Raw genomic sequence first — 24,252 nt, forward strand, 5'->3', positions numbered from 1 at the left:
AAAAATTGATATCCAAACAGCAAAATAGTGTGAACTGAAAATTTGTAGTGTACAAATAAAACCCTCCTAAAAGGGAAATAAAACGAAAGAAAGAAAAAAGAGGCCACTCATATCCTGTATCTTTCACCTTTCTATGGCAGCAGAATGTATCACTTCCTCATCCTCTGTAATCAGTGCAAGTATATCCTTCAAATCTCCCACTAAAAAACGCGGCAAAAACTGCGATTATCAAAGTTATTGACCTTCATCTGCGATTTACAATATATTGCACCCTGAGATTTGGGCTGTAATGTTCAGTGCAATGAAAACAAACATGGGCACATACATTTCCGGAACTAAAACAAAAACAAAAACAAAAACAAAAACAAAATTCAGACAACAGTTTGAATAACATAACAGAGATTGACCCAAGAAACCAACACATAAAAAAGAGTTTTGGGCAGCAGTTGTATTCACAATATTGGTCTCTGTACAGAATTTCATTTCATGTGGCTGACGAAGAAGGTTCACCTTTTGAGGGGCTTATAGAGGACAACGGTTACGTACTTGGATTGGAACCTATGGGTTAGACCAAGAGCAACTACAGACTGAGATGCCCATCCCTTTTCTATGAAGAGGTGGTTAAGCACAACATGTTGGGCCTTTGAAGAAGAAGATGACGACGATGAAGAAGCTTCATCTGAATTTTGTGCACCAAGGATGGATAGATGTAGTTGGGGTGGAACTACAACTGGCTCCTTTGCAAAATCTTCATCTCCGGGAAAACCTTGACTGTAGCTGGAGTCTGGTGATGGTGGGGCCTCAAACTCTGCAACACCTTCAAGGTTCTCTGGCACATATCCCTGCATGAGAGAGAACAAAACATGAAGTTTGTAAAAGGGTAAGTTACACTGGCCTGCGCTCACAAATGAAGAAATTACGGTTACCCTCGAAGTTCGTGAAAAGTACACCGACCACCCCTCCAACAACTAAGAGGCAAACAGTGTTAACTGGGGAGGTGAAATGACCCTTTTTGGCTCTTGAGATATCTTTTATTCGTTATTGTCAAATGGAAAAACCTCACATCTGATATGAACTTGCAAAAATGCACTTCACATACACCATCTCCCTCAAATACCTCTCCAATGCCACCTCTCTCTCTCTCTCTCCCCCTCTCTCTCTCTCTCCACACACCAAAGACCATCACAACCTCCCTCTCCTTCTCAGACTACCACTATAGCCACTGATCGGCACTGCACTGCCACCCTCTCTCTCTCATTGTTGCCACCAATCAACATCAGTCCCCCAAAACCCCTTTCACTGCGCTCGCTTCTTCACCATCACCGTTGGTGGCCAAAACAACATATAAACACCCACCCACACCTCGAAGAAATTGGTATGTGAGACAATGGAATGTATATTTATATGCATATAGTTAAATATTGGATGTATAGGTATAATTTTGGTGGTGGCATATGTGTGTGGATTGGAGTGGTTTGGGTGACGGCAGGGGTTGATTTGGTGGTGGTGTGGACTTTGGGGGTGATTTGGGTGGCGGTGATCATTGTTGTCTTGGTGGTCGTGGAGACTGGGGGTTGGTTTGGGTGGCTGTTGGAGGTTGATTTGGTAGTCGTGGATTTCAGGTCATGGTGGAGTCGCTGCTACATAGGAGGTGGTGGAGATTAGGGTGGCCTGGGTGGTGATGGAGTCACTGTGTATGTGAAATGCAAATCCAAACGAAATGAGAATTATGGGCATTTTACTCAAAAATATTTTTCCTATGCATACATAGGAATTTTAAGATTTCATATGAGTGCACTAAAGGCAAAATAGGCAATTAAATAAATAAAATTGATGTCATTATCATATTCAGTTTTGTCATTAATAGTTCTCTAATGGCTTGGGACTAGGTTTTATGCCAATATAAATCTAAATCTAAATCTCTGGGAAGCACAGCGTACCTTTTGCAAACTTCGAGGGGCTGGACCCTAAACCCTCAGGTAGTAATTGGTTCATTGGAATGAATGTGGAATGGAATGATTATCCAAATAGAATATATGAGTTTGGCTCACTAAAAAAAAGATATAAAATGCATTGCAAACGGAATTATCATTAACCATTGTAAGACAATGATCATTCCAATCCATTTCACTTTCACTCTAGTAAACCAAACACTACCTTGAAGATAATAGCAAAGCAGAGGGAGCAAGGAAGCAAGCTTCTCTTTGATTAGAGACCGACACATGTATACAGTAGAAATATCCTAACAATGAAAGAATGGTATCTGCAGGTTAATTTAAGTTATAAGTAGAGAATAAAGTTAAAACAGAGGTAATCACTAGTTCCATTATGTTGATGTGACAGCGCCCCACTTAGTCGGCAGCTACTTGGCGTGCATACAGCCTAAAAGGGGGTCCAGGAGATGCAAACACGTGACATATTCTATTATGCCAGCCACTGTGCTAACCTAACTTTTTCTACAAGTTATTAGTATCAACTGTTTTCTAGGAAAAAAAAATAAAAAAAAGACATTAATATGAGATTATGTACTGCTTGACCATATTGAACTTTCCCACAAAACAATTCGTCATTAAGCAGAAAGCATATGTGGTGATTGGTAGGTACAAGTCCAATATACAAAGCAAGAATTGTTGCCAAAGGGTTTACTCAGACTTTTGGCGTTGACTATATCAGGAGACTTTTGACCCTGTGGCAAAGACAAATTTCATTTGTACCCATTATTTTCTATGCAGCTAATTTGCATTGGCTATTAGAAACTAGATGTGAAGAATTCATTCTGTCATGGTAATTTGGGGAAAAAAAGTATATATAGATGTGCCACCAAGATTCTCATCTCACTCTACAATTGGAAAGGTTTGTAGGTTGAAGAAGGCCCTTTATAGGTTGAAAGAGCCTCTCCAAACTTGGTTTGACACGTTCCTTACAGCTATGCTGAGGTTTGGGTACAAGAAAAGCAATGTAGATCGCACAAAGCTTGTTGAATGAGTCAAAGACAAAATTATAGTTCTTATTGTATATGTGGATGACATATTGGTGACAAGCAATGGTATAAAATAAATGCCTCAACTCAAGGCGAAGATAGCTAAGGAATTTGATATCAAACGTCTTGGTCCTTTCATAAGGTTGAAATTGCCAAATCAGATGAGGGGGTTTTCATTTCTCCAAGGAAGTACATTATTGATCTTCTTCATGAAACATACATGTTGAGTAGTAAAGCCAGTAGATTCACCAAATCAGGCCAATCATTCCCTTAGCAGTAGTGTTAGTGATTCTATATAAGGAGAGGTACCAAAGTCTTATAAGGAGACTCATATATTTGTTCCATATTTGACCAAACATTACATGTGTAGTGGGGGTTGTCACTCAATTTATGTATGATCCTCGTTCAGCGCATCTAGATGCCTCTACACAATTTTGTGATATCTCCAGTCAACTTCTAAGAAAAGGATCCTGTTCTCTAACCATGGTCACTTAAGATTTGAAGCAATTACTGATGCAAATAGGGCAGGCTCAGTTGATGATAGAGGACCTACTTTAAGCTATTGCACCTTTGTAAGAGAAATTTTGTCAATCTTTGCAACAAGAAATAGAGTGGTGGCTAGATCCAATGTAGATGTAGAATACAGGGTTATGGTTCATGGTAGTAGTGAGATTATGTAGCTCCACACTTCACTAGGAGACCTAGGAGTTTATTGTGGTGAACTCATGAAATTGTATTATGACAACCAAGCTGCCATTAATATTGTATATAATCTAGTTTAGTATGATCGAACCAAACATATTAACCTTGACTGACACTTTATCAAGAGAAGCTTAATAAGGGATTAATTTGTATGCCTTTCGTGAAATAAGATCAATTAGCTGATGTTTTCATTAAAGATCTTAGTAGTAAGATTTTTTACCCCACTGTTTACAAGTTGGACATGAGAGATATTTTTGCATCAACTTAAAAGGGAGGTGCAATGTGTTATGTATTTATGTTTTAATTATTTGTTGGTAGCCTTACAAGTATTTGTGTACTTTGGACTACTTCAATACAACACATGGTTTTATAAAAAAGAACCCTAATTTTGGGGTGTGTATTTGCATTAACTGTACATTGCTTCTCCTTTCTCTTCTTCAATTCTTCTAATGTGAATCCAACTAGTTGATAAATTCAAAGATTACTTTACACTTCGCACCTAATTTGTCACAACCTTTACTGACTAATACCTAACCATCACCTAAGAAAATAATTACACTAGACTAGCTATACATAAATAAACCAAACCAAACCAAACCTTGAGTCCCATCAAATGGGGTCGATTACCTAAATCATTCTTCTCTACTCAACTCTATCACCAGCCATCTAGTTAGTCAAATTAAGGAGATTCATATCTCTATCTACTACACTCACCCATGTCAATCTATGTCTACCCTTTCCCCTAACACTTCCATCTACTGTCACTGTATCACATCTCTTCGCTATTGCCTCTGTTGGTCTCCATTGCATATGACCAAACCATTTCAATCTATTCTCTCTCAACTTATCTTCTATTAGTGCTACTCCTACCTATTCACAAATATACTCATTTTTGTCTTTTCTAGTCTTGCCACACATCCACCTTAGCATCCTCATTTTAACAACACTCATCTTATCTACATATTGTTTCTTAGTCGCCCAACATTCCGTCCCATACAACATCACTGGTCTAATAGCCGTTCTATAGAACTTTCTTTTTAGTCTAGTGGGTACTCGTTTATCACACCAGTGTTTTTAAAGGCTCAAGGCGCACTAAGGCGCCGAAGGTCTCTTGGAGCCTAGGCGCAAGGCGAAGCGCGGGCTTTATTGAAGTAAGGCGCACAGTATTCGTAAAAAATAGAAAAATTAATATAGACTAATCATTCATAGTAGTAAAACAATTTTTAAAAAAATCAAAAGTAATCAAGATTCAAGACAAAATATAGAATAATTCTCAAAGCCATGAAAGTGCATATTACATAACATCCCAATTTTCAAAGATCAAATAATCCACATTCAATAAAATAAAAACATAAACACTAAACATCCAAAACATAAATATCCAACAAATATTAATATATGTCTTAACACTTAAAAACATCAATATCAAAAGAAAGGGTAGGTTAGGTCGGTGTTAGTCAATCATCATCCTCAACATCAATGGCAAGCAAACTATCATCTTCTTCTCCATCAGTTGATTTGTATCCCTCAACATCTTCCTCCTCTGTGTCATCTGAGCCCGCTTCCTCTTCATCTATTAATTAAAGTGGAGTCAATGTTGATGATTTAGATATCCTCGGTTGTGCCTTTGAGCGTGAACTTGTTGCTCTACTTGCATGGCTACTTTCTTCTACTCCAGAAGCTCTAGCAACAGTGGCCCACGTCAAGCCATCATCATCATCAAACACAGGCTCATTATCTTCATCTGATTCTCCATCCATCCTCCCAAGCAACCACTCATTGCTTTCATCAATATTTTGCAAAGATATGGGATCAAGAGTGTTGCGCATGTCATACCTAAATCTCAATGTTCTATTGTATTTGACATACACTAAATCATTGAGACGTTCCAATCTATTTCTTTTCTTGCTATGAAGCTGCAAGTATTAAAAAGATATTCAATTCTATATAATGAGAATAAAAAATATTTGAATTCAACAAAAAATTAGTTAGAATGTTAAATACTCACATGTTCGAATACACTCTAATTTCGTTCACAACCCGATGAACTACATGTTAGGCTAAGGACTTTTATAGCAAAAGTTTGCAAGTTTGGAGTATAAGAACCATATGATGGCCACCAATCAGCTGCGATAATCCACTAGTTAGAAATAATTGTTACCAAGTATTAAGTTTTACTAAAAATAAACTCTATGAGTCTATAATATATTACCTGGTGCTCTTGTATTTCCTTGCCTAATCGCAACAGCCTTGTCAAAAAGACTCTCAGCCTTCATATAAATACTCATCTCATTAGTGATCAAATCTTGAACAGTGACATCCGGGACCAACCTTTGCATGCATTCATAAAACCCATTCATCACTTCATGATCTCTTTGCACCTCTAACGCTTTTGGGTAAAAGAATTCTGGGTTAAGAAAATGCGCAGCTGCATGTAAAGGTCGATGCAATTGGACATCCCATCTTTTGTCAATGATTTCGAAGATTTCATTATACTTCTCTTCTTTATGATCAAATGAACTTGCAATGCATTCTTTTGCCCTATCCATTGCCTCATAAATGTATCCCCTGGGAGGTTTCTTCTCGGTATCAACCAATCTAAGCACTTTGACAAGAGAACCCGAGACCTTAAGGGCAAACACAATAGTATTCCAAAATGAAGGCATCAACAAAGTTTGTGCCATTCTTTTACCTTGTGGCTCCTTTGCCCATTTGCTTGAGGTCCAGTCTTCGGAGGTGACCATCTTTCTCAAATTGTTTTTTTTGTTGATGCATCCTAGACAAAGTCAAAAAAACGGTTGCAAATCTAGTTTTTGCAAGCTTGATCAAATTCTTCAAATTTGTATAGTGCCTCATCATGTTTAGCAACGTAGGCCGATTGTGAATGTAGCCATGTACTGCAATACCCCTTTCAAATGTCTTTTTCAGTCTAGGTATCTTGAAAATGTCTTCTAACATCAAGTCCAAACAATGAGCAGCACATGGTGTCCAATACAAGTGTTCATACTTAGCTTCCAAAAACCTCCCTATAATGTAACAATAATGAAGAATTATTATTTTCAAGTTTTTAAATTTTAAATACAAAACAAACTATGAGTAAACAATTTTGATGTAAGGAATGAGGAAATATTCTTACCCGCCAACACATTAGCTGCAACGCTATCAGTGATAACTTGCACGACATTCTCTTTTCCAACTTTCTCCACAAACTTGTCTAGTAATTCAAATAGCTTTTGCCCATCCTTTGAATAGCTAGAAGCATCAACCGACTCAACAAACATGGTTCCTCTTGGACAATTAACTAAAAAATTAATCAATATCCTTCCTCTCTTATCAGTCCAACCATCAGCCATTATGGAACACCCGTATTTTGCACAATCCTCTTTATGATACTTCATCAAATCTTCAGTATGTTTCACTTCTTTTTTGAGTTGGGTAACCCGCACTTCATGGTAAGTCGGTAGCTTCATACCAGGACCATATTGGCCAATGGCTTCAATCATTGGTCCAAAACTCTCATAATTTACTGCATTGAAAGGGATACCAGCATCATACATCCACCTTGCAAATCTTTGCAGTGCCCGAGCTCTCATTTCTTTTTTGTAAGGGTCATTTGCATCAATTTTTGTTTGTTTCCCTTTTGCTTGATCTCTTCGATTTTTCACCATTGATTCGGGATTGGGTGTGAAGTAAACATCCATAGGCCCTTTTCTCTTTGGCATTTTTGATTTGGATTTGGATTTAGATGAACCTTGGCTACTACTTGTTAACTTGCAGTGTTGATTGACATTGATCTCAACAACATCATCATCTTCATCCTCATCTTCCATGTCCATGTCATCAAAATCAGGCAACATGTTCATTTCTTCTTTTTGTGTCTTTTTTTTGGACTTGAACTCTCTAATCTCTTCTCTTACATGAGAAGGACACTTCGGACAAGCAGTAACATTCCTATAACCTCCCGCAAGGTGTTGCTTCACCCGATAAACACCTCCATTTGATACTTTACCACAAAAATTACACTCAAACTTGTTTAAATTATTCTCCTCCACCAAATGGGCATATTGCCACGCCGGATCTTTTCTATTACTTTCCGATGTCATTTTCTACTTAGTACTTACTACACAACACAAAAAATAAATAACAGAAAAACAATTTCAGTATAATGAATGTAATGTATGTTATGTGATGAATTAATTAATGTATGTAGTGTATGAATCAATTTCTATTTTTTTAATTAATGATGAATTAATTAATTAATGTACATTACATTCCATTACATTCATTCCTATGTTACATTATTTTTTCAAGAAAAACTTTGACCAATTTATTAATTCATCACATTAATAAATTGATTAACTTATGAATCAATTTATCAATTAATTAATCAACCAATTTTCTATTTTTTTAATCACAACACATTAATCACAACACAATAAATTGATTAATTGATAAATTGATTAATCTTTATTAATCAATTAAATTCTTATTAAATTCTTATTAATCACATTAATCACAACACATACAACACATTAAATTCTTATTAATCACAACACATTAATCTTTTCTAATTAATTAATCAATTTTCTATTTTTTTAATTAACTTATGAATCAATTTATGAATTAATTAATGTTATGATTCAATGTATGTAATGTAATGAATGTATGAATTAATTAACTTATGAATCAATTTTCTATTTTTTTAATTAATGATCAATTAATTAATTTCAGTATAATGATGAATCAATTTCCATATAATCATAATGAATGTAATGTAATGTATCTATTTTTTTTATTTATGTATGTATGAATTAATTTATTTATTTATGTAATAATCATAATGGGCTGAACTGAAGGAAAAACATAAACTCAAATAATTGAAAAAAAAAAAAAAAAAGAGAGGACTGAACCTGCGAAGCCGAAGGAAAAAAAAGAAAAGGAAAAAAAAAAGAAAAAAAAAATGAAAGTCAAACGACCAGTGTCAAAGACGAAGAAGAAGGAGAAGGGGAGAGAGAGTCGAACCTATGAAGCCGAAGTCGATCCAGTGTCGCAGTCGAAGTCCAGCTCTTGTGTCGCAATCCCAGACCAAGTCTAGCTCCAGCAGCTCGAAGTTGATTGCGAGGCGAAAGAGGGAGAGACGACTTCGATTAGGGTTAATCTGAGAGCTCATATGGTACATGAGTTCTGATCCTCTATGATTACGAGCCATTCGAAAGGTTCATCTGAGTCGAATCTAAGTCGTTAGATCAGATCTACAGATTAAACGCTCAGTCGCGCCTAGGCGAGGGCCTTGCGCCTCTCTCGCCTTGCTAAAGTCGCAGCTAAGGCGCTCGCCTGGGTCAAGCCGCCTCGCCTGGTACCTGTACAGGCGCAGATGGTGCGCCTCGACTCGCCTTGCGCCTAGGCGTGCGCCTAGGCACGACTTTGACAACACTGTATCACACAGTACCCCAAATGCACTCCTCCATTTAAGCCACCCTGCTTTAATTCTATGAACCACATTCACTCCAATCTCTCCAACTGTTGTGATAATCGATCATAAACAACGAAAATGTTTATTCTTAGGTAGTTCTTGATTCTCAATCTTCATTTTTCCATTGCTTCCATTGTGACCATTACTAAAATCACAGTCCATGTACTCTGTCTTAGTTCTGCTTATTCTAAATCCTTTAGATTCAAGTGCTTCTCTCCAAGTCTCCAACTTAGTGTTAACGTCTTTTCTATTCTCATCCACTAACACGATATCATTTGTAAAAAGCATATACCATGGCAAAATGGGGGAAAAAAAAATGACAACAAAAAGAAGAAACACAGGCATGACTTTCATTATCAGGTCAAACAAGTCAATGGTGGTGTTTGGGAAGCAAGTTCCCAAATTTTTTTCTCATTTTTTCCACTAAAAGACAAAAGTTTTGCAAAACCAAAAAAAGCACATCCAAACAAAATATCACATCCAACCCCATAATCATTTCACTTTTTCTCTCACAAACATCACATCCAACCACATAAAAACCCAACTATCTTCCCAAACACTAAAAATTTTTTATCTCATAAAAACCTACATCTAATAAAATCTACATAAAAACTCACTTCCCAAACACCATCAATGTAACATAGACAAACACGAGATCAATATGTACAACATCGACAATCTTTCCACCAGCTGCAAAGACAACTAACAAGGAAGATTCAGAAAACATGGACGAAATGCAAACTCTACCAAATTGCTTAGAATTCTCAATGCTCTCATGGAACAATTACAGATTGGAAAAAAAAAAAAAAAAGGGGATAAAAATATAAACATAGATCTGTGATGAGATAAATGACTGAGATTAGAATAGAGGAAAGAAATGGCTAAGAGAAAAAATTTGTTAGGTGTTAGGGTAGTTATGTAATTTGTGTCTAGCTACTATTATTATAAATAGTTGTAACTTGTATGTAAGGGGAGAACACTATGTTTTTAGTTCAATAATATTTATGTAGCCATTTTCTCTCTCTCATTCTTCAACTTCTTCATCTATATATTCAACATGGCATCAGAGCTACATCCCCTCCTTGAAAATTGTTCCTTTCGTTTTTCTGTTTTTCACTTGTATCAGTCGTTGTTTAGGATCGATTATCATAACAGCTGGGGAGATTAGAGCATATGTGATCCATAGAATTAAGGCGGGGTGGCTTAAGTGGAGAAGTGCGTCTGGAGTACTGTGCGATAAACGAGTACCCACTACATTAAAAGGAAAGTTCTATAGAACGGCTATTATACCAGCAATGTTATACGAGACAAAATGTTGGGCAACTAAGAAACATGTAGATAAGATGAGCGTTGTTAAGATTATGCTAAAATGTATATGTGACAAGACTAGAAAAGACAGTTAGGAATGAGTATCTTCGTGAATGGGTAAGAGTAGTACCAATAGAAGACAAGCTGAGAGAAAATAGATTAAGATGGTTTGGTCATATATAACGGAGACTTATGAAGTATAGACACCTCTCTGGAGGTCACATACAAGAATCTCCTTAATTTGACTAATCAAATGACCTTTGATAGAGTCGAGTAAAAAATAAAGATTCATGTAGCCAACCCCATTTAATGAGACTTGAGGCTTGGTTTGGTATCAGTCGTTTAAAAAAAAAAAAAAAAAAAAAAAATCTAGTATGCTCAAAATTTAATGCGTTTGACCCTATAATTTTCTTGTAATTTTTTACATTTGATTGGTTTTTCAATTTTTTCGATTTTTTATCAAAACTGGGTGATTTTTTAAAAGTCTCTACTTGAGCCCTTTTTGGCTGGATTTTTCCCTCCCCTTCTCTTCCTTGGGAGTCAACTAGAACCCTAGAGGGGTTTGTTGGTCATGTTTTGAGGTTTTTTGGTACTTCCTTTGGGTTTTTCTGAGTCTTGGATGGTCTGCTTCAGTTTTCTTGCATCAAGTTGATATGGATACTTTGTTCTGGGGTAATTTTGCACTGTTTCATACTCTGAAGCTGAGTTGTGTTGGTTGGGTGTTTTCTAGATTTGTTTGATATCCTACTAGTGTTTTTGCACCTTCTTTCTCTCATCACATGGCTGAAAGCAAGGGTCAGGCATCTAAGGACTAGGTAGAGAGTGGGCTGAGTCATGGTATGACTCTTGGTGATAATCCTGCTCTCCAAATTAGTCCCGTCAAGCTTAATGGTACCAATTACTGGTCTCATTCTTGCAGTCTTGTTATTGCCGCCCGTCATTTGACTGGCTATGTCACTGATAGCATCAAGCAACCTGATGCAGATGAAGCTTTGTCCACTCAATGGATTTCTGAGAATGCTTTAGTTATGACTTGGCTAATCAACTCTATGGAGCCTACCATTAATCGGACTTTTCTCTTATTGGATACTACCCACAAGATTTGGACAGCTGCAACTCAAATGTATTCTCAAAAGGGTAATGATGCACAAGCCTATGAGTTGAGAAAAAAGATGCATCAGGTCTATGAGTTGAGAAAGAAGATTAGGGGCTTAGATCAGAAGGATCGCTCTCTTGCAGTAAACTATGCTAAGTTGAGTGGCTTGTGGCAGGAACTTGATTACTACTAGAGTTTCCAGGCTATTTGTTCCAAAGATGCCACTATGTTTCAGTAGTCTGTGGAAAAGGAGCATGTTTTTGACTTCCTTATGGGCTTGAATTTGGAGTACGATTAGATTCGTGTTCAAGTGTTAGGTTGCTCTCTGTTTCCCACCTTGCGTGAGACTTATGCTCTTGTTCAGCAGGAGGAGAGTCGATGTAGTGTCATGGTGCATACCCTTATTCAGCATCGGTCTGCGTTGGTTATAGCTCCTAAGTCCCGTGATACCCAGCTTAGTCAACCTCAGGTTGGTAGTAAAGGTCCCTTGGTTGATAGAGATCGGCTTAAATGTGATTATTGTAGAAAGGACAGACATGATAGGGAGCACTGTTGGAAGTTGCATGGTCGTCCTACTTGAGGCTGTGTTGTGGTAGTAGTGTTCATCCTCAAGCTCATGTTTCAGAGATTACTACTAGTGCCCCCAGTGATATTGGTTCTATTTCTTACGATGAGCTCCACACGCTCAGACGTTTGATGGCTCGATTTGATTCTTCATCTACCTTAACTCCCTTTACTTCTTCCAACTTTACTCACACAGGTATTTATGCTAGTACACTTAGTACATCTTCGTCGTCTCCTTGGATTATTAATTTCGATGCTACCGATCACACGACAAGTGCCTCTAGTCTTATTCTCTTCTTATTCTCCATATTCTGGGTGAGATAAGGTTAGGGTTGCCGATGGCACTTTATCCTCTATCTTCGGCCACGGTTCAATTCATTGTTCCTCTTTACAATCTCTTTCATCTATTCTTCATGTCTCTAATTTTTCCACTAACTTACTTTCTATTAGTAGCCTTACTACTGCTCTGAATTGCTCTATAACCTTTTTTCCTACTCATTGTGTCTTTCAAGAACTAGCTATAGGGAAAATGATTGGCTGTAGTGGTAGAGCACAAGGTGAACTATACTTCATAGATGTTGTTCCTCCTGCATTACTTTTGTCCTCTCAGGCTCTTCAATGCACTACCGACTCCTCTCTTCATCTCCTTCATCAATGGCATCATCGTTTGGGTCATCCTTCCTTTAGTATTTTAGAGAAGCTTTTTCCTTCATTATTCGAGATTAGCCTAGGAATAATTTTGTTTGTGATGCTTGTGAGCTTTCTAAGTATAAACGTACTTTTTATCCTTTAATTAATAAAAGTACTTTTCCTTTTATACTTATTCATACTGATGAGGGGGGGCCCTCCCTTGTGGATTCTACTTCTGGTTATTGGTGGTTTGTTACTTTTATTGATTGTTATTTCCGTGTGATTTGGATTTATTTACATCGAACTAAAAATGAGGTTTTCTTGTGCTTCCAAATTTTTCATAAAATGGTGTCTAATCTCTTTAATGCTACCATCAAAAATTTTCGGAGTAATAATGGGACTAAGTATGTTGATGGAGATTTTCAGACATACCTTGAGGAGCAAGGCATTCTTTATTAAGCACTCCTGAGCAGAATGAAGTTGATGAACGCAAGAATGGCTACTTACTTTATTAACCATATGCCCTCTAGTATCCTCCACTTTTAAATTCCTCTTGAACTTTTTTTTGCGACTTACCCACTGCTTCTCTTCCTTCTCCAGTTTTTGGGAGTGTCTGCTTTATTCATCTGCAACCTTGTACTCGTGGGAAGCTTGATCCTAAGGCTGTTCATTATGTCTTTATTGGCTACTGCCACTCAGAAGGGCTACAAATGCTATGACCCTCACACTTGTGAGGCATATGCTAGTATAGATGTCACCTTCCATGAATTTGAGTCCTTTTTTTACTTGTCCTCCGCTATCTCCTCAAGGGAAGAGTGTTACGGATGATATTACAGATGAAGCGATGTCATATCAGCATGAGTTGTCCTTTTTCCTTCCTAGTCAGTGGACTGTTATTTGTGGTGAGAGGAAACCCAAGAGTTCTGTTGATGAGGAGCCTGACATCGGTGGTCGTTTGGATAGGGTTGAACTTAAGACTTATTCCCGGCGTCAGAAAGAGCAAATTTCTCCTATAACACCAAGTCAATCATCATCCCTCATGCCAATTCTACATCCAATTTCCACCGACTCTACAGATAATGATCCTCAACCTAATTCTTCACCAGTTGGTGATAGACCTCTTGTTAATGATTTGAGTCTTCCTATTGCTCTTAGAAAGGGGTTTAGAGCATGTACTCAACACCCCATTTCTAAATTTGTGTTATATGATTTATTATCTTCTACATATCGTGCATTCGTTTCTTCTATGTCTTCTGTGTATCTAGCAAGATTGGAAAGAAGCTATCAATGATCCTATATGTGAAAGGTAGCTATGGTAAAAGAGATGCAAGCTTTGAACAAGAATAACACTTGGGAGTTGGTTTCTCTTTCTAATGGAAAAAAACCAATATGGTGTAAGTGGGTGTTCACCATTAAGCAAAAAGCAGATAGGACAATTGAACGGTACAAAGCAAGACTAGTGGCCAAGGGATCTACCCAGACACATGGAATTGACTATCAAGAAACTTTTTTCCCTTTAGCGAAAATGAATTCTATTCGAGCTATTCTTTCATGTGCTGCTAACTTGGGATGGCCTTTACAATAACTGGATGTGAAGAATGCCTTTCTTCATGATGGTTTGGAGGAGGTGTATATGGATGTACCTCTAGGATTCTCATCTCAGTCTGTAATTGAAGAAGTTTGTAGGTTGAAGAATGCTTTATATAATTTGAAATAGTCCCCTCAAGCCTAGTTTGGCAGATTTCTAAAAGCTATGTTAAGGCTTGGGTATAAGCAAAGCAATGCAGATCACACCATGATTGTCAAACACAATGCAAATAATATAACAATGCTTATTGTATTTGTGAATGACATAGTGGTAACAGGTAATGACGAGAAAGAAGTGACACATCTTAAGACGCAGTTAGCCAAGGAATTTGAGATCAAAGACTTGGGCCCGTTGAGGTATTTTCTTAGGATTGAAGTTGCCAAGTCAGACAAAGGCATCTTTATTTTTCAAAGGAAGTACATTCTAGATCTTCTTGAGGAAATTGACATGTTGGGGTGTAATAGCTGATTCGCCGATTAAGACTAATCATCAACTTTGCAGTGGTGTTGGTGATCTTGTGGAAAAGGAAAGTACTAGAGACTTTTGAGAAGACTTATATATCTATCCCACATTCGTCCAGATATCGTTTATGTGGTCGGATAGTGAGTCAGTTTATGCATGATCCTTGTGCAACCCATTTGGATGCAGGGTATTGCATTTTGAAGTATCTTAAATCCGCTCTTAGAAAAAGAATTTTGTTTTCTAATTATGGTCACTTGAGGTTAAAGACATTCACAGATGCAGATTGAGCAAACTCGATAAATGACAAATGATCTACCTCCGGTTACTATGCTTTTTTAGGGGGGAATTTAGTCACATGACGTAGTAAGAAGCAGGCAATGGTATCCAGATCTAGTGTTGAAGCTTAATACAGAGCTATAGCACATAGTACATGTGAACTGATGTGACTTCAATCCTTGCTGAGTGATATAGGACTTGAATGCAGTGAACCCATGACTCTATATTGCAACAACAAAGTTGCCACAAGTATTGCTCACAATCCTATTCAACATGACAGGACTTAGCATATTGAGATCGACAGACATTTCATTAAGAAGAAATTGAATAAGGGTTTGATATGTATGCCTTTTGTTAAATCTGAAGATCAATTGGCAGATGTATTTACTAAGGGTCTTCGAAGTAAGTTCTTTCACCCCATTTGTTGCAAGTTGGGCATGAGAGACATCTTTGCACCAACTTAAGGGTAGTGTTAAGTGTTAGTGTAGTTATGTAGTTTGTGTCTACCTATTATTATTATAAATAGTTGTGTATGAGGGGAGAACCCTATGTTTTTTGTTCAATAATGTTTCTGCAGCTCTCTCATTCTTCAACTTCTTCATCTATACATTCAACAGAATCACATTTAACAATAACAAATTTCAAGCTATACAAACATCGGGTGTGCATTAAAAGTATACTCACAGCATCCTATCAAATTAGCATGTCATAACAAACAGAAAATACCAGGTAAGAGTCAAAAAACAAAACCTGTATTAAAAAAATAAAAATGAACATGCTCTTCCATATCCATGATTAGAAAATTAAATGTTTATTGACATGCATATCCATCCATCTATCATGTCCCAAAAAAAAAAAAGACTATCCTTATCTACTAAGTATCAAGTACAAAATTTATCAACTCCAGTAGAATTTCTTGCAAGAACCATTTCACAATGACTTCTGGAAATGTTACAAGGTTATGGACCTACTTACATTGACATCAAGAAGATTGCAAACAAGGCCCATCTCATCAGCTACAAAAGGAAGATCTGGAATATATCTCCATTCACCATCCACGATGAACTTGTAATGGTATATACCCAATGGCAGAACCAAGAGAATGGAATGATCCTGACCGCATCTTTGCAGCTTTTTCCTGTGAGTAGATGCTATTATGAGTGCTATTTCATAATTTCACTGTATAAAGTGGTATCCCCCACATAATATATGTCAGACTTCTACCATAGGCAATGAATTTTCTATCTATAATGTATTGCTCTCTAGAATGTACTGATGTGTAAATCAATGTAAAAGTGACTAAAGCTCACCTTGTTGTCCAGTTGTCCCAAGATCCTTCTACAGCAATATCATTACCACCATAGTTCCATATTATCAAAGTAGGTACTCCTTGCTCAGGAGGAAGATTAGAAGTCCCCTGAGATTCATTCAGCCGCATTTGATTGAAGAAGGGAGGACCATCATTCGTTTGCAGAGGAGTTATAGGAACCTAAAAATGCAACAAAAACAAGAGGTGTATCAGTTGAGAAGCTAACAACTGGGAAATTGGGAATTACAGCTTTTATTATTCTAATTACTGGTTGATTAATCATTTTTACATGATTCCTAAGTCATGATTTGTAAACATGGTAGTGAAAGGTAGTTAAAAACTTCATTCCATCCAAGTCACATAACATATGCATATTTGACAATTGCAGACGGCATAAAGATAAAGAACTCCTGAGTGGAACATCATGTCCAGATCGCAACATAAGTTATATATCAATAATCAATGTAACAGCCACCATCAAACTTATAGCTCCTCCTGACAGCTCAATAACCATCAGATCTGTGATTCAACTATGAAGAATGTTTGAAACTGGAACTAAGGGAAGATTTCAAAGCTTTATCCAACCAAATCCACAAACTTTGGCTTTTGCATGACGGTTGTAAACATTACTAGCATTCATTGTATTTATATTGTTTGACAAATAAATAATACCGACACAGATCCAAGAGTGTATTGCCTAAGTGAACACAGTAAGACAAATGACAAACATAATGAAACAACTGTTTATATGAAGAAAGACATATAAATAAATAAAAACTTGAGAAACTATGAAAGAAAAGCAACAAAGTAATGATCTGATGACTAGGCGATAAAACGATTACCAACAATGTGTAGAATTATTTTATAAAGGATATTGATTGTAGATATCAATCCATTACTCAAATGTACATAGAATTAACCAAAGAAGGCATTTAATGTTGAAATTGAAATTGAAATTGAACTCCTGACCAGTTTATTTATTAATGTTGGAATTTGGGAATAACAAAATTTCCTAGAAAATTGAACCACATCTAAGATTCTACCCAGGTAAAGAAACATAAAAGTTTTGCTCATCAAATTTTTGAATATACCCATTGTATGAAACAAGATTTTGTACTCCATAAAAGTCAAAAGCAAGATAAGGGCAGCATTTAGCTACCTTTGTATATTTATGTCTAATTTGGTTAAAAAAGAGAATACTTATTCCTACATTCCAAAAATTATATAGACCTATTTTCGTGTTCTCAACTAAGACCTTTTGAAATGTTTATACTCATTAAGATCTGCTCTTTTTTTATCGTTCTACGAATATAAATACTGTCATTTGAACCTTCCGAGTATAATGATAGGAAGGCCATATACTGAGAACAAAACAGAACGAATTAAAAAGTACTTTGAAAATGACTCACCAAATTGCTAAAGCCAAATGACCAACTGGGTAAGGGATTCATTCTTTGGAGTTTGTGGAAAAACTTACTGTACTTCTCTTGATGTGTCCTTAGGATTTGTTCAAAAAATATGCCTCAATGGAATAAAATATTCATACCAAAACAACCACAACACAGAAAGGCGAGGGAATAAAGGAAACGGTACTTCTGAAGTACAGTACATGACAGAGGAGAAGTAACTTCCATATCAAACGTGGAGATGGTTATTCAGTTTTTTTAGGTCTCCACAAATGAAATAGGTCTTCACAAATGGATTGTCAATGGCATTTTGACGTTTTAGAGTCAAATCTGATAAGCATTTTTTCAAACACTTCCAACTGTAATTTTAAACATGCCAATCGGCAACCAGCCCCATGAAACACTCAACAAACTAACAAAAGAATCAACTTTGATTAGGTAAACCTAAAGAACAAGCTAACCAAATTAAATATGGTCATCTTTGGTTTATTGCATTTGGGCAACTAATGCCCAAAAAAACCAAGTTCATAATTTTATTATATTATTTTAATGACATGCAAATCTATTATATTGACCTAATTGAGTAAGCCACCCCATGAAGTGAGAACATGCACAATCACAATGCATTTGGGCAGGAAACAGGCTTGACATTAGCAGGGCACCAGTAGCTATCCTACATTGTTAACCTACAGATTATTAGGCCTCGTTTGGCAAGAGGCTATTTTAGCCAATTAGCCAAAAAGTTACTAAATTAGCCAAAAAGCCAACAACCTATACCAAAAAGTCAAAGATTCTCTTTTCTCTCTACTTTTTGCACATCTTTTCGTAATTAGCCAAAAAGTCATCCCAAACATACAAGTTTTTTTTACCTACTTTTTTAGCCAAATAGCCAAAAAGTTACTAAATTAGCCTGTTCCCAAACGAGGCCTTAATATCAACATTCCATTTTGGAGAGAAGTTAAATTCCACCTTATAATTGACCTCCCAAAACCAAGCATATTTTGGATTGGTTTGGGAAGTGGGTTGGCTTTTTGGCTTTTTTGGCTATTTTAGCCTGGGCTAAAAAGCTTGGTTTGGAAAAAGTTTTTTGGCTTTTTTAGCTTTTTTTGTGAGAGAAGAGTGTAATGATTACGGGTTGGATGTGATGTTTTGTTTTTTGTGGACAAAATAGCCAAAAAAGCCCAATCTATCTCTTCCCAAACAGAGCCACAAAAAAATCAAAATCATGTTTTGATACATACTGTTGGTTAGTTTGTGAATAGAAACATTTTGGAAACATAAGGAAAGCAAAAAAGAAAAGGAAATGTATGAAAATGTGAAACAAAAATTAAAGCCTCTATAAATATTTATAAAGCTCAATAATTTAATAATTAAAGATGTTGAAGTCTACACATCCCGTTACATACAGGGTATATAAATTTCAGGTAAATTCAATGCGAACCAAGAATCATCAAATTAAAGTCTCACAAATCAATGTCATCATGTACAAACGTAAATCATTCTAAATGTGCATAATGTTCTAATGGAATATTGTTTACAATTTTTTTTTTCCTTCCTTTTTTATCAGCAACGAAGAAAATTGTATTAAAGATTGTGTCGAGGGGACACACCCCTTATACAATTAAAAAATAAATAAATAAAAAAAAGAAAAGAAGAAGAAGAAGAAGAAGAAGAATGACCATCCATTCTAGAAGCCAAAAAAACCATCCACACCCAAATTACTGAAAAACTTCAATATTGTGCCCTCTTGACAAAAGTGGATGGTTCTCCTTAAACTGCCTCCTCTGATAATGATTTCCATTTGTCTCTACCAATTTTCTAATAGCATCCACAGATGTGATTTTTGGATGGTTCTCCTTAAACTGCCTCCTAGGTACTAACAGTTTCCTAGGTAACATCACTCCTCTAGAATGGGACTGCTCAAGCAAACGCCCAACCTTATCCTTCTCACCACACAGCATTCCGACACACCCATGTCCGTCAAATTTCAACAATTGCCATTATTTATCACCAAAAAAAATAAAAATAAAAATAAAAAATTGTCACTATTTCTCAACCACCAAAGCAATAATAAAAATACTTTCTTTTTTTTTTTTTTAAATTTTATCTCTTTCAAAAAAGACAAGCAAATATACTTTCCTACTATTCACCGGTTGGAACTTTTTTTATTATCTTTACTAAGCCAATCGCGCCCTCGATATAAGTGACGTGTGTGCCGCTGATTCGATCGTCTCGATAAATGAAGAAAGAATCACCACAACCCTAATATTGCTTTGCTGCTAAGTGCTAACATTGACGAATCAAGAATTTGAAACAAACCCATTATTTAGCATCATCTCCAAACAGATTGATAAGCATAAAAAATGAACACGGCATCGTTTGGCCACTCCAATAAGTCAAAAGTCACTATTACATCAATCTCCCTACTCTACTTTTTTTTCTTTTTCTTTTTCTTTTTTGGTAGAGTAAAAAAGTTTAAAAAAATTACTAAAATAAAGGATCTAACGAATTAGAAAATAAACAAAAACTAATATTTTGATCTTCGAATGATTCACATAATCAATCAATTGAAGAAGTGGAGTGAAGTGAAGAGAATAAACCTGAGGAGCGAACATGTGCGGGGATCGAAAGCGAGCGGGGCTCGCCGGAGGGGAATTGGCCATCAAATCAGGAGAAGGCAGACGTGCAGGAGGAGGAATGGAGTTTGGCAGGTAATTGGGGCGGAATCGCAATTCACCGTTAGATCCTGTGGAGGGATCGTCGGGACCGCCATTGGCTAAATCTCCTCTTCCGTTTGCATTGCCCATCCGATTTCACCAAAACAAAGCTTGCTTCTTTGCAGATCTGCTTGTCAAGAACGAACGCACGAATGTACAGAAAGATAGACCAAAAAAAAAATCTGTATATATATATATATAGAGAGAGAGAGAGAGAGAGAGAGAGAGAATGTCGTGAAGAATGAAGGTGGTGGTGGGGTGGTGGAGGTTGGGGGTGAAAAGGTGTGTGTAAGAGTGACGCTGGATTTTGGGTTATTTACGGGGATTGACACCGCGACGTGTCAGGCTGCCGGAAAGCGGTTTGGGGGAAGACAGAGAGAGAGGAGCTGATTTTTGAAGAAGAGAACACAGAGAGAAAGAGAATAGTAATAGTCATCGGTTGAAATAGAATTAAAAATATATATATATAAAAATAAAAATAAAAAGAGATAAACGTCTTGTTTTGCCTTCGTATGGGAAGAAGTGTTGGATTAGATTGGATTGGATTGGATTTGAAATTATTTTCATCACAAGAAAATAAAATATATTTTTTGATTTAATAAAATAAAATATTATATTTAATTTATAATTATTAATTTTTTATTTTATTTTTTTTTTGTAAAAAGTTAAAAAATCTTTCTTAAACGAGTTTTTTTAACCCTAAGTTAAAATAGTCAAAAAGTCAACTCATTTTCTAAACGAATCCTTTAAAATATTATTTTAAAAATAATTTTTTAAAAAAAGTTTAAAAAATTTAAGATAACATTTGGTAGAGTTTTCTAAATATAATTTGATAATAGAGTTATATTTTGAGTTCGTGAGTTTTGAATTGAGTTTGAAATTTTTGAAATAGCGTATGATATTTAATTCAAAAACTTACAACCCATGACCAAACAAATAATCCAAAATCTCATAAAAAAAAATTAATAAAAATTCTGGAAATATTTTTATTTAAAATATAAAAATAACAGGTGTCAAAAAAAAACCGAACATTGTTCTGGTCAACCGGTCGGACTTCCGAGAGGACGATCGAGTTAGCTAAATTTTATTGCCTGAAAAAGAATTTTCATAAGTGGGTGCGGAATTATAATTTGAAAATTCAAAACAAATAACACATTGAAATCAATGGATGGAAATGTATTTAGAGAGTTACTCCAAACACAGCCTAAAAATTTGTTTAGTTGTATATTTTGATTTTGTTTGGAGAAGTGAGTTGACTTTTTAACTTTTTAATTTTTGTGTTATTTTAACTTGGGCTAAAAAGCGTCGTTTGGATTGGGTTTTTAGTTTTTTTTACTTTTGTGAGAAAAATAAAATAAAATAATTATAATTTAAATGTAACATTTTATTTTATTGGCTTTAGAGCTTATTTTGTATTTTTGTAGCTATTTTATCCTTTTAACCACATGCTAAACGAAGGCTTTGAAAATAGTTTTGAAATTTTGAAGTTTGAGATGATTTGATTTTTTTTGTAATTAAATAAATGAGTGTAAGAGAAAAAATAATTGAAAATGAGAGAGGAAAAGCTATTTTAGATTTTTTCTTAAAAAATTCTAGCTAAACATGTTTTTGGAATTGTTTTTCCAAAAACATATTTTGAGTGACAAACTAAGCATGCACAAAATAATTAGAAAAAATTACAAAAATAAAATAAAATCTCAAAATTTAAATTTTAACAAAATAAACGTTAAATTTTTTAATTTATCAATTTAAATTATAATTTTTTAATTTAAATTATTTGTATATTTTGATTAAGTAAAAATATCAAAAAATATATTTTAATTATTAAACTCAATATAAATAAGTATTTAAAACATTTTCTATACACTTATATTGAGTTTAATAATTAAAAAATATTTTTTTGATATTTTTATTAAACAAAAATAATAATAAAAACTTATGTGAATTAAAAACAAATCAAAGAATTATAATTTAAATTGATAAAATTAAAATCTCAAATTTTGTTTTATTATAAGACTCAAACTTTCAAATTTGTTCAAATAATTATTTTTGCCATCTCACAATCCTATTTATTTTATTATAAGGTTCAAATTTTTAAATTTCTTTTATAATTTATTCAAATAATTATTTGTACCATCTCACGGGCCTTTTCTCGCATGCATCTTCTATCCATCTACTTGTTGGATTAGATTAATAAGGTCAAGTTTGTCATGCATAAAATAATTCATCTTTTTATTTTTTTTCATCACATCACCTCTCTATTTTTCTGAACACTTTTTTATAAAAAGATAAAAAGTACATTTATTTAGGTCATCACAAACAATCCCTAAGTGTTTGTTTGTTTGAGTAGTGACTTTTTAATAATTTTTTGATTTTTTAATTAAAATATAAAATCAAAGTATAAAAATTGTTTACAATTTTTTTAAAAAAAATTTACAAAAAAAAAAGTGTAAAAATAAAGGGGGGGTTTTGTTTTATTTTTTATATATACCTTTAGGTCAAGTTTGGGAAGACTAAATAAGTGCACTTTTTTATTTTTTATGAAATATAGGTTGGGTTTGGGTTGAGTTTGAAGTGATGTGTTAAAGAGGTGATGTAACTTAAATAAGATGATGTGATTTAAATAGGATAGTGACTTTTTGACTTTTTGGATTTTTTAAGAGTTGCCAAACTTGGCCTAAGTATGTTAGAATTACTAGAAGTATGAGATTTTTAGGGTTGGTTTGGGAAGTGGGTTGGTTTTTTAGTTTTTTGACTTTTTGGTTATTTTAGCCTGGGTTAAAAAGTTTGGTTTGTGAAGAATTTTTTGACTTTTTGACTTTTTTAACTTTTTTTGTGAGAGAAGAGTATAATGATTATGAGTTGGATATGATGTTTTGTTTGTTGTGACTAAAATAGCCTATTTTGTTTTTTTGTGACTATTTTAGTCAAAAAAACCCAAAAAACTCTTCCCAAACAGAGCTAAGATATTGTGATGATTGGATTGTAAATCCACTTCAATAATCATACCTTTTGAGGAAATTAAGGGATTGTTTGAGGTGTCCTAAATAAGTGTATTTTTTTATCTTTTTAGACTAAACAGTTGAGGAAAAAAATATGATTATTTGGGTTAACTTTTTGAATTTTTATGAAAAAATGTGTATTAAAAAATTATATAAATTAGTGTATAGAGAAAAATTAGGATTGAGAATTGTGCCGCCGTAATTTTTTACTTTTGATGAATAGTGATAACTTTTTAACTTTTTGAGTAATTTTTTGACTTTTTAACAACTTTCCAAACTTGGCCTAAGGATTATTTTGGGAATTAAATTTATTTTGAAAATAAATATAAAAAATAAAAAGAATAAAGTAATTAATGTTTTAATAATGATTTTTTTATCTTTTTAATTAAAATAGATTGTTCCAAACTTAGCCTAATGATTATATCATGTGATTTTTCCTACCAAACTTTAGGTAGGTCCTACATCATTGTTAGTCCAATCACATCTTTTAAAGGGGATAATAAAAAGTGTGTAAAAAGTGAGTAAAAAAAAAATTAAAAAATATACTGTATTGATTTTTAGTAAAAATATATTAAAATTAATTTTTTAAAAAAATTTACTTATATCTTCATAGCACTGGTTAACAGTACCTTTTATATATAACATTGGGAAGGGTATAAAGAGTATCTTAAAAATATGTAAAAATATTAAAAAATTATATTAATTTTAATAAAAATATATTGAATTTAGTAAAATGTGT

At 34.6% G+C, this 24,252-nt stretch overlaps 1 protein-coding gene across 3 annotated transcripts; it reads right to left on the reverse strand.

Annotated features, from left to right (window-relative positions):
• Positions 1-225: 225 nt before the first annotated feature.
• Positions 226-21,035, reverse strand: LOC114291879 (SNF1-related protein kinase regulatory subunit beta-1-like). 3 transcript variants are annotated; one of them, XM_082911052.1, is made up of 4 exons: positions 20,395-21,035; positions 16,390-16,568; positions 16,055-16,217; positions 226-842 (listed from the first exon to the last, which is right to left on the reverse strand). In XM_082911052.1, the coding sequence occupies exons 1-4, from the start codon at positions 20,599-20,601 to the stop codon at positions 507-509; spliced, it is 885 nt and encodes a 294-aa protein (XP_082767178.1). In that variant the 5' UTR covers positions 20,602-21,035; the 3' UTR covers positions 226-506. The 3 variants fall into 3 exon arrangements, 2 of the variants coding, with proteins under 2 accessions (XP_082767178.1, XP_082767179.1); XR_014357651.1 differs by lacking the exons at positions 226-842; positions 16,055-16,217; positions 16,390-16,568; positions 20,395-21,035 and adding exons at positions 4,934-5,598; positions 5,691-5,809; positions 5,895-6,708; positions 6,819-9,346; XM_082911053.1 differs by lacking the exon at positions 226-842 and adding an exon at positions 4,934-5,598 and having other exon boundaries at positions 20,395-20,994.
• Positions 21,036-24,252: the final 3,217 nt, after the last annotated feature.

This window comes from Camellia sinensis, unplaced genomic scaffold (assembly GCF_055761805.1).
Source record: "Camellia sinensis isolate YWXY unplaced genomic scaffold, ASM5576180v1 Unanchor1, whole genome shotgun sequence".
In the NCBI taxonomy this organism is placed as follows: Eukaryota; Viridiplantae; Streptophyta; class Magnoliopsida; order Ericales; family Theaceae; genus Camellia; species Camellia sinensis.

Excerpts from the sequence above, each read along its gene's own strand:
- LOC114291879 (XM_082911052.1), bottom strand. The coding sequence starts at position 20,601 with ATGGGCAATGCAAACGGAAGAGGAGATTTAGCCAATGGCGGTCCCGAC. Across the intron at positions 16,569-20,394 it reads CGCACATGTTCGCTCCTCAG|GTTCCTATAACTCCTCTGCA; the intron begins GTTTATTCTCTT and ends TTGCATTTTTAG. Across the intron at positions 16,218-16,389 it reads TGGGACAACTGGACAACAAG|GAAAAAGCTGCAAAGATGCG; the intron begins GTGAGCTTTAGT and ends ATCTACTCACAG.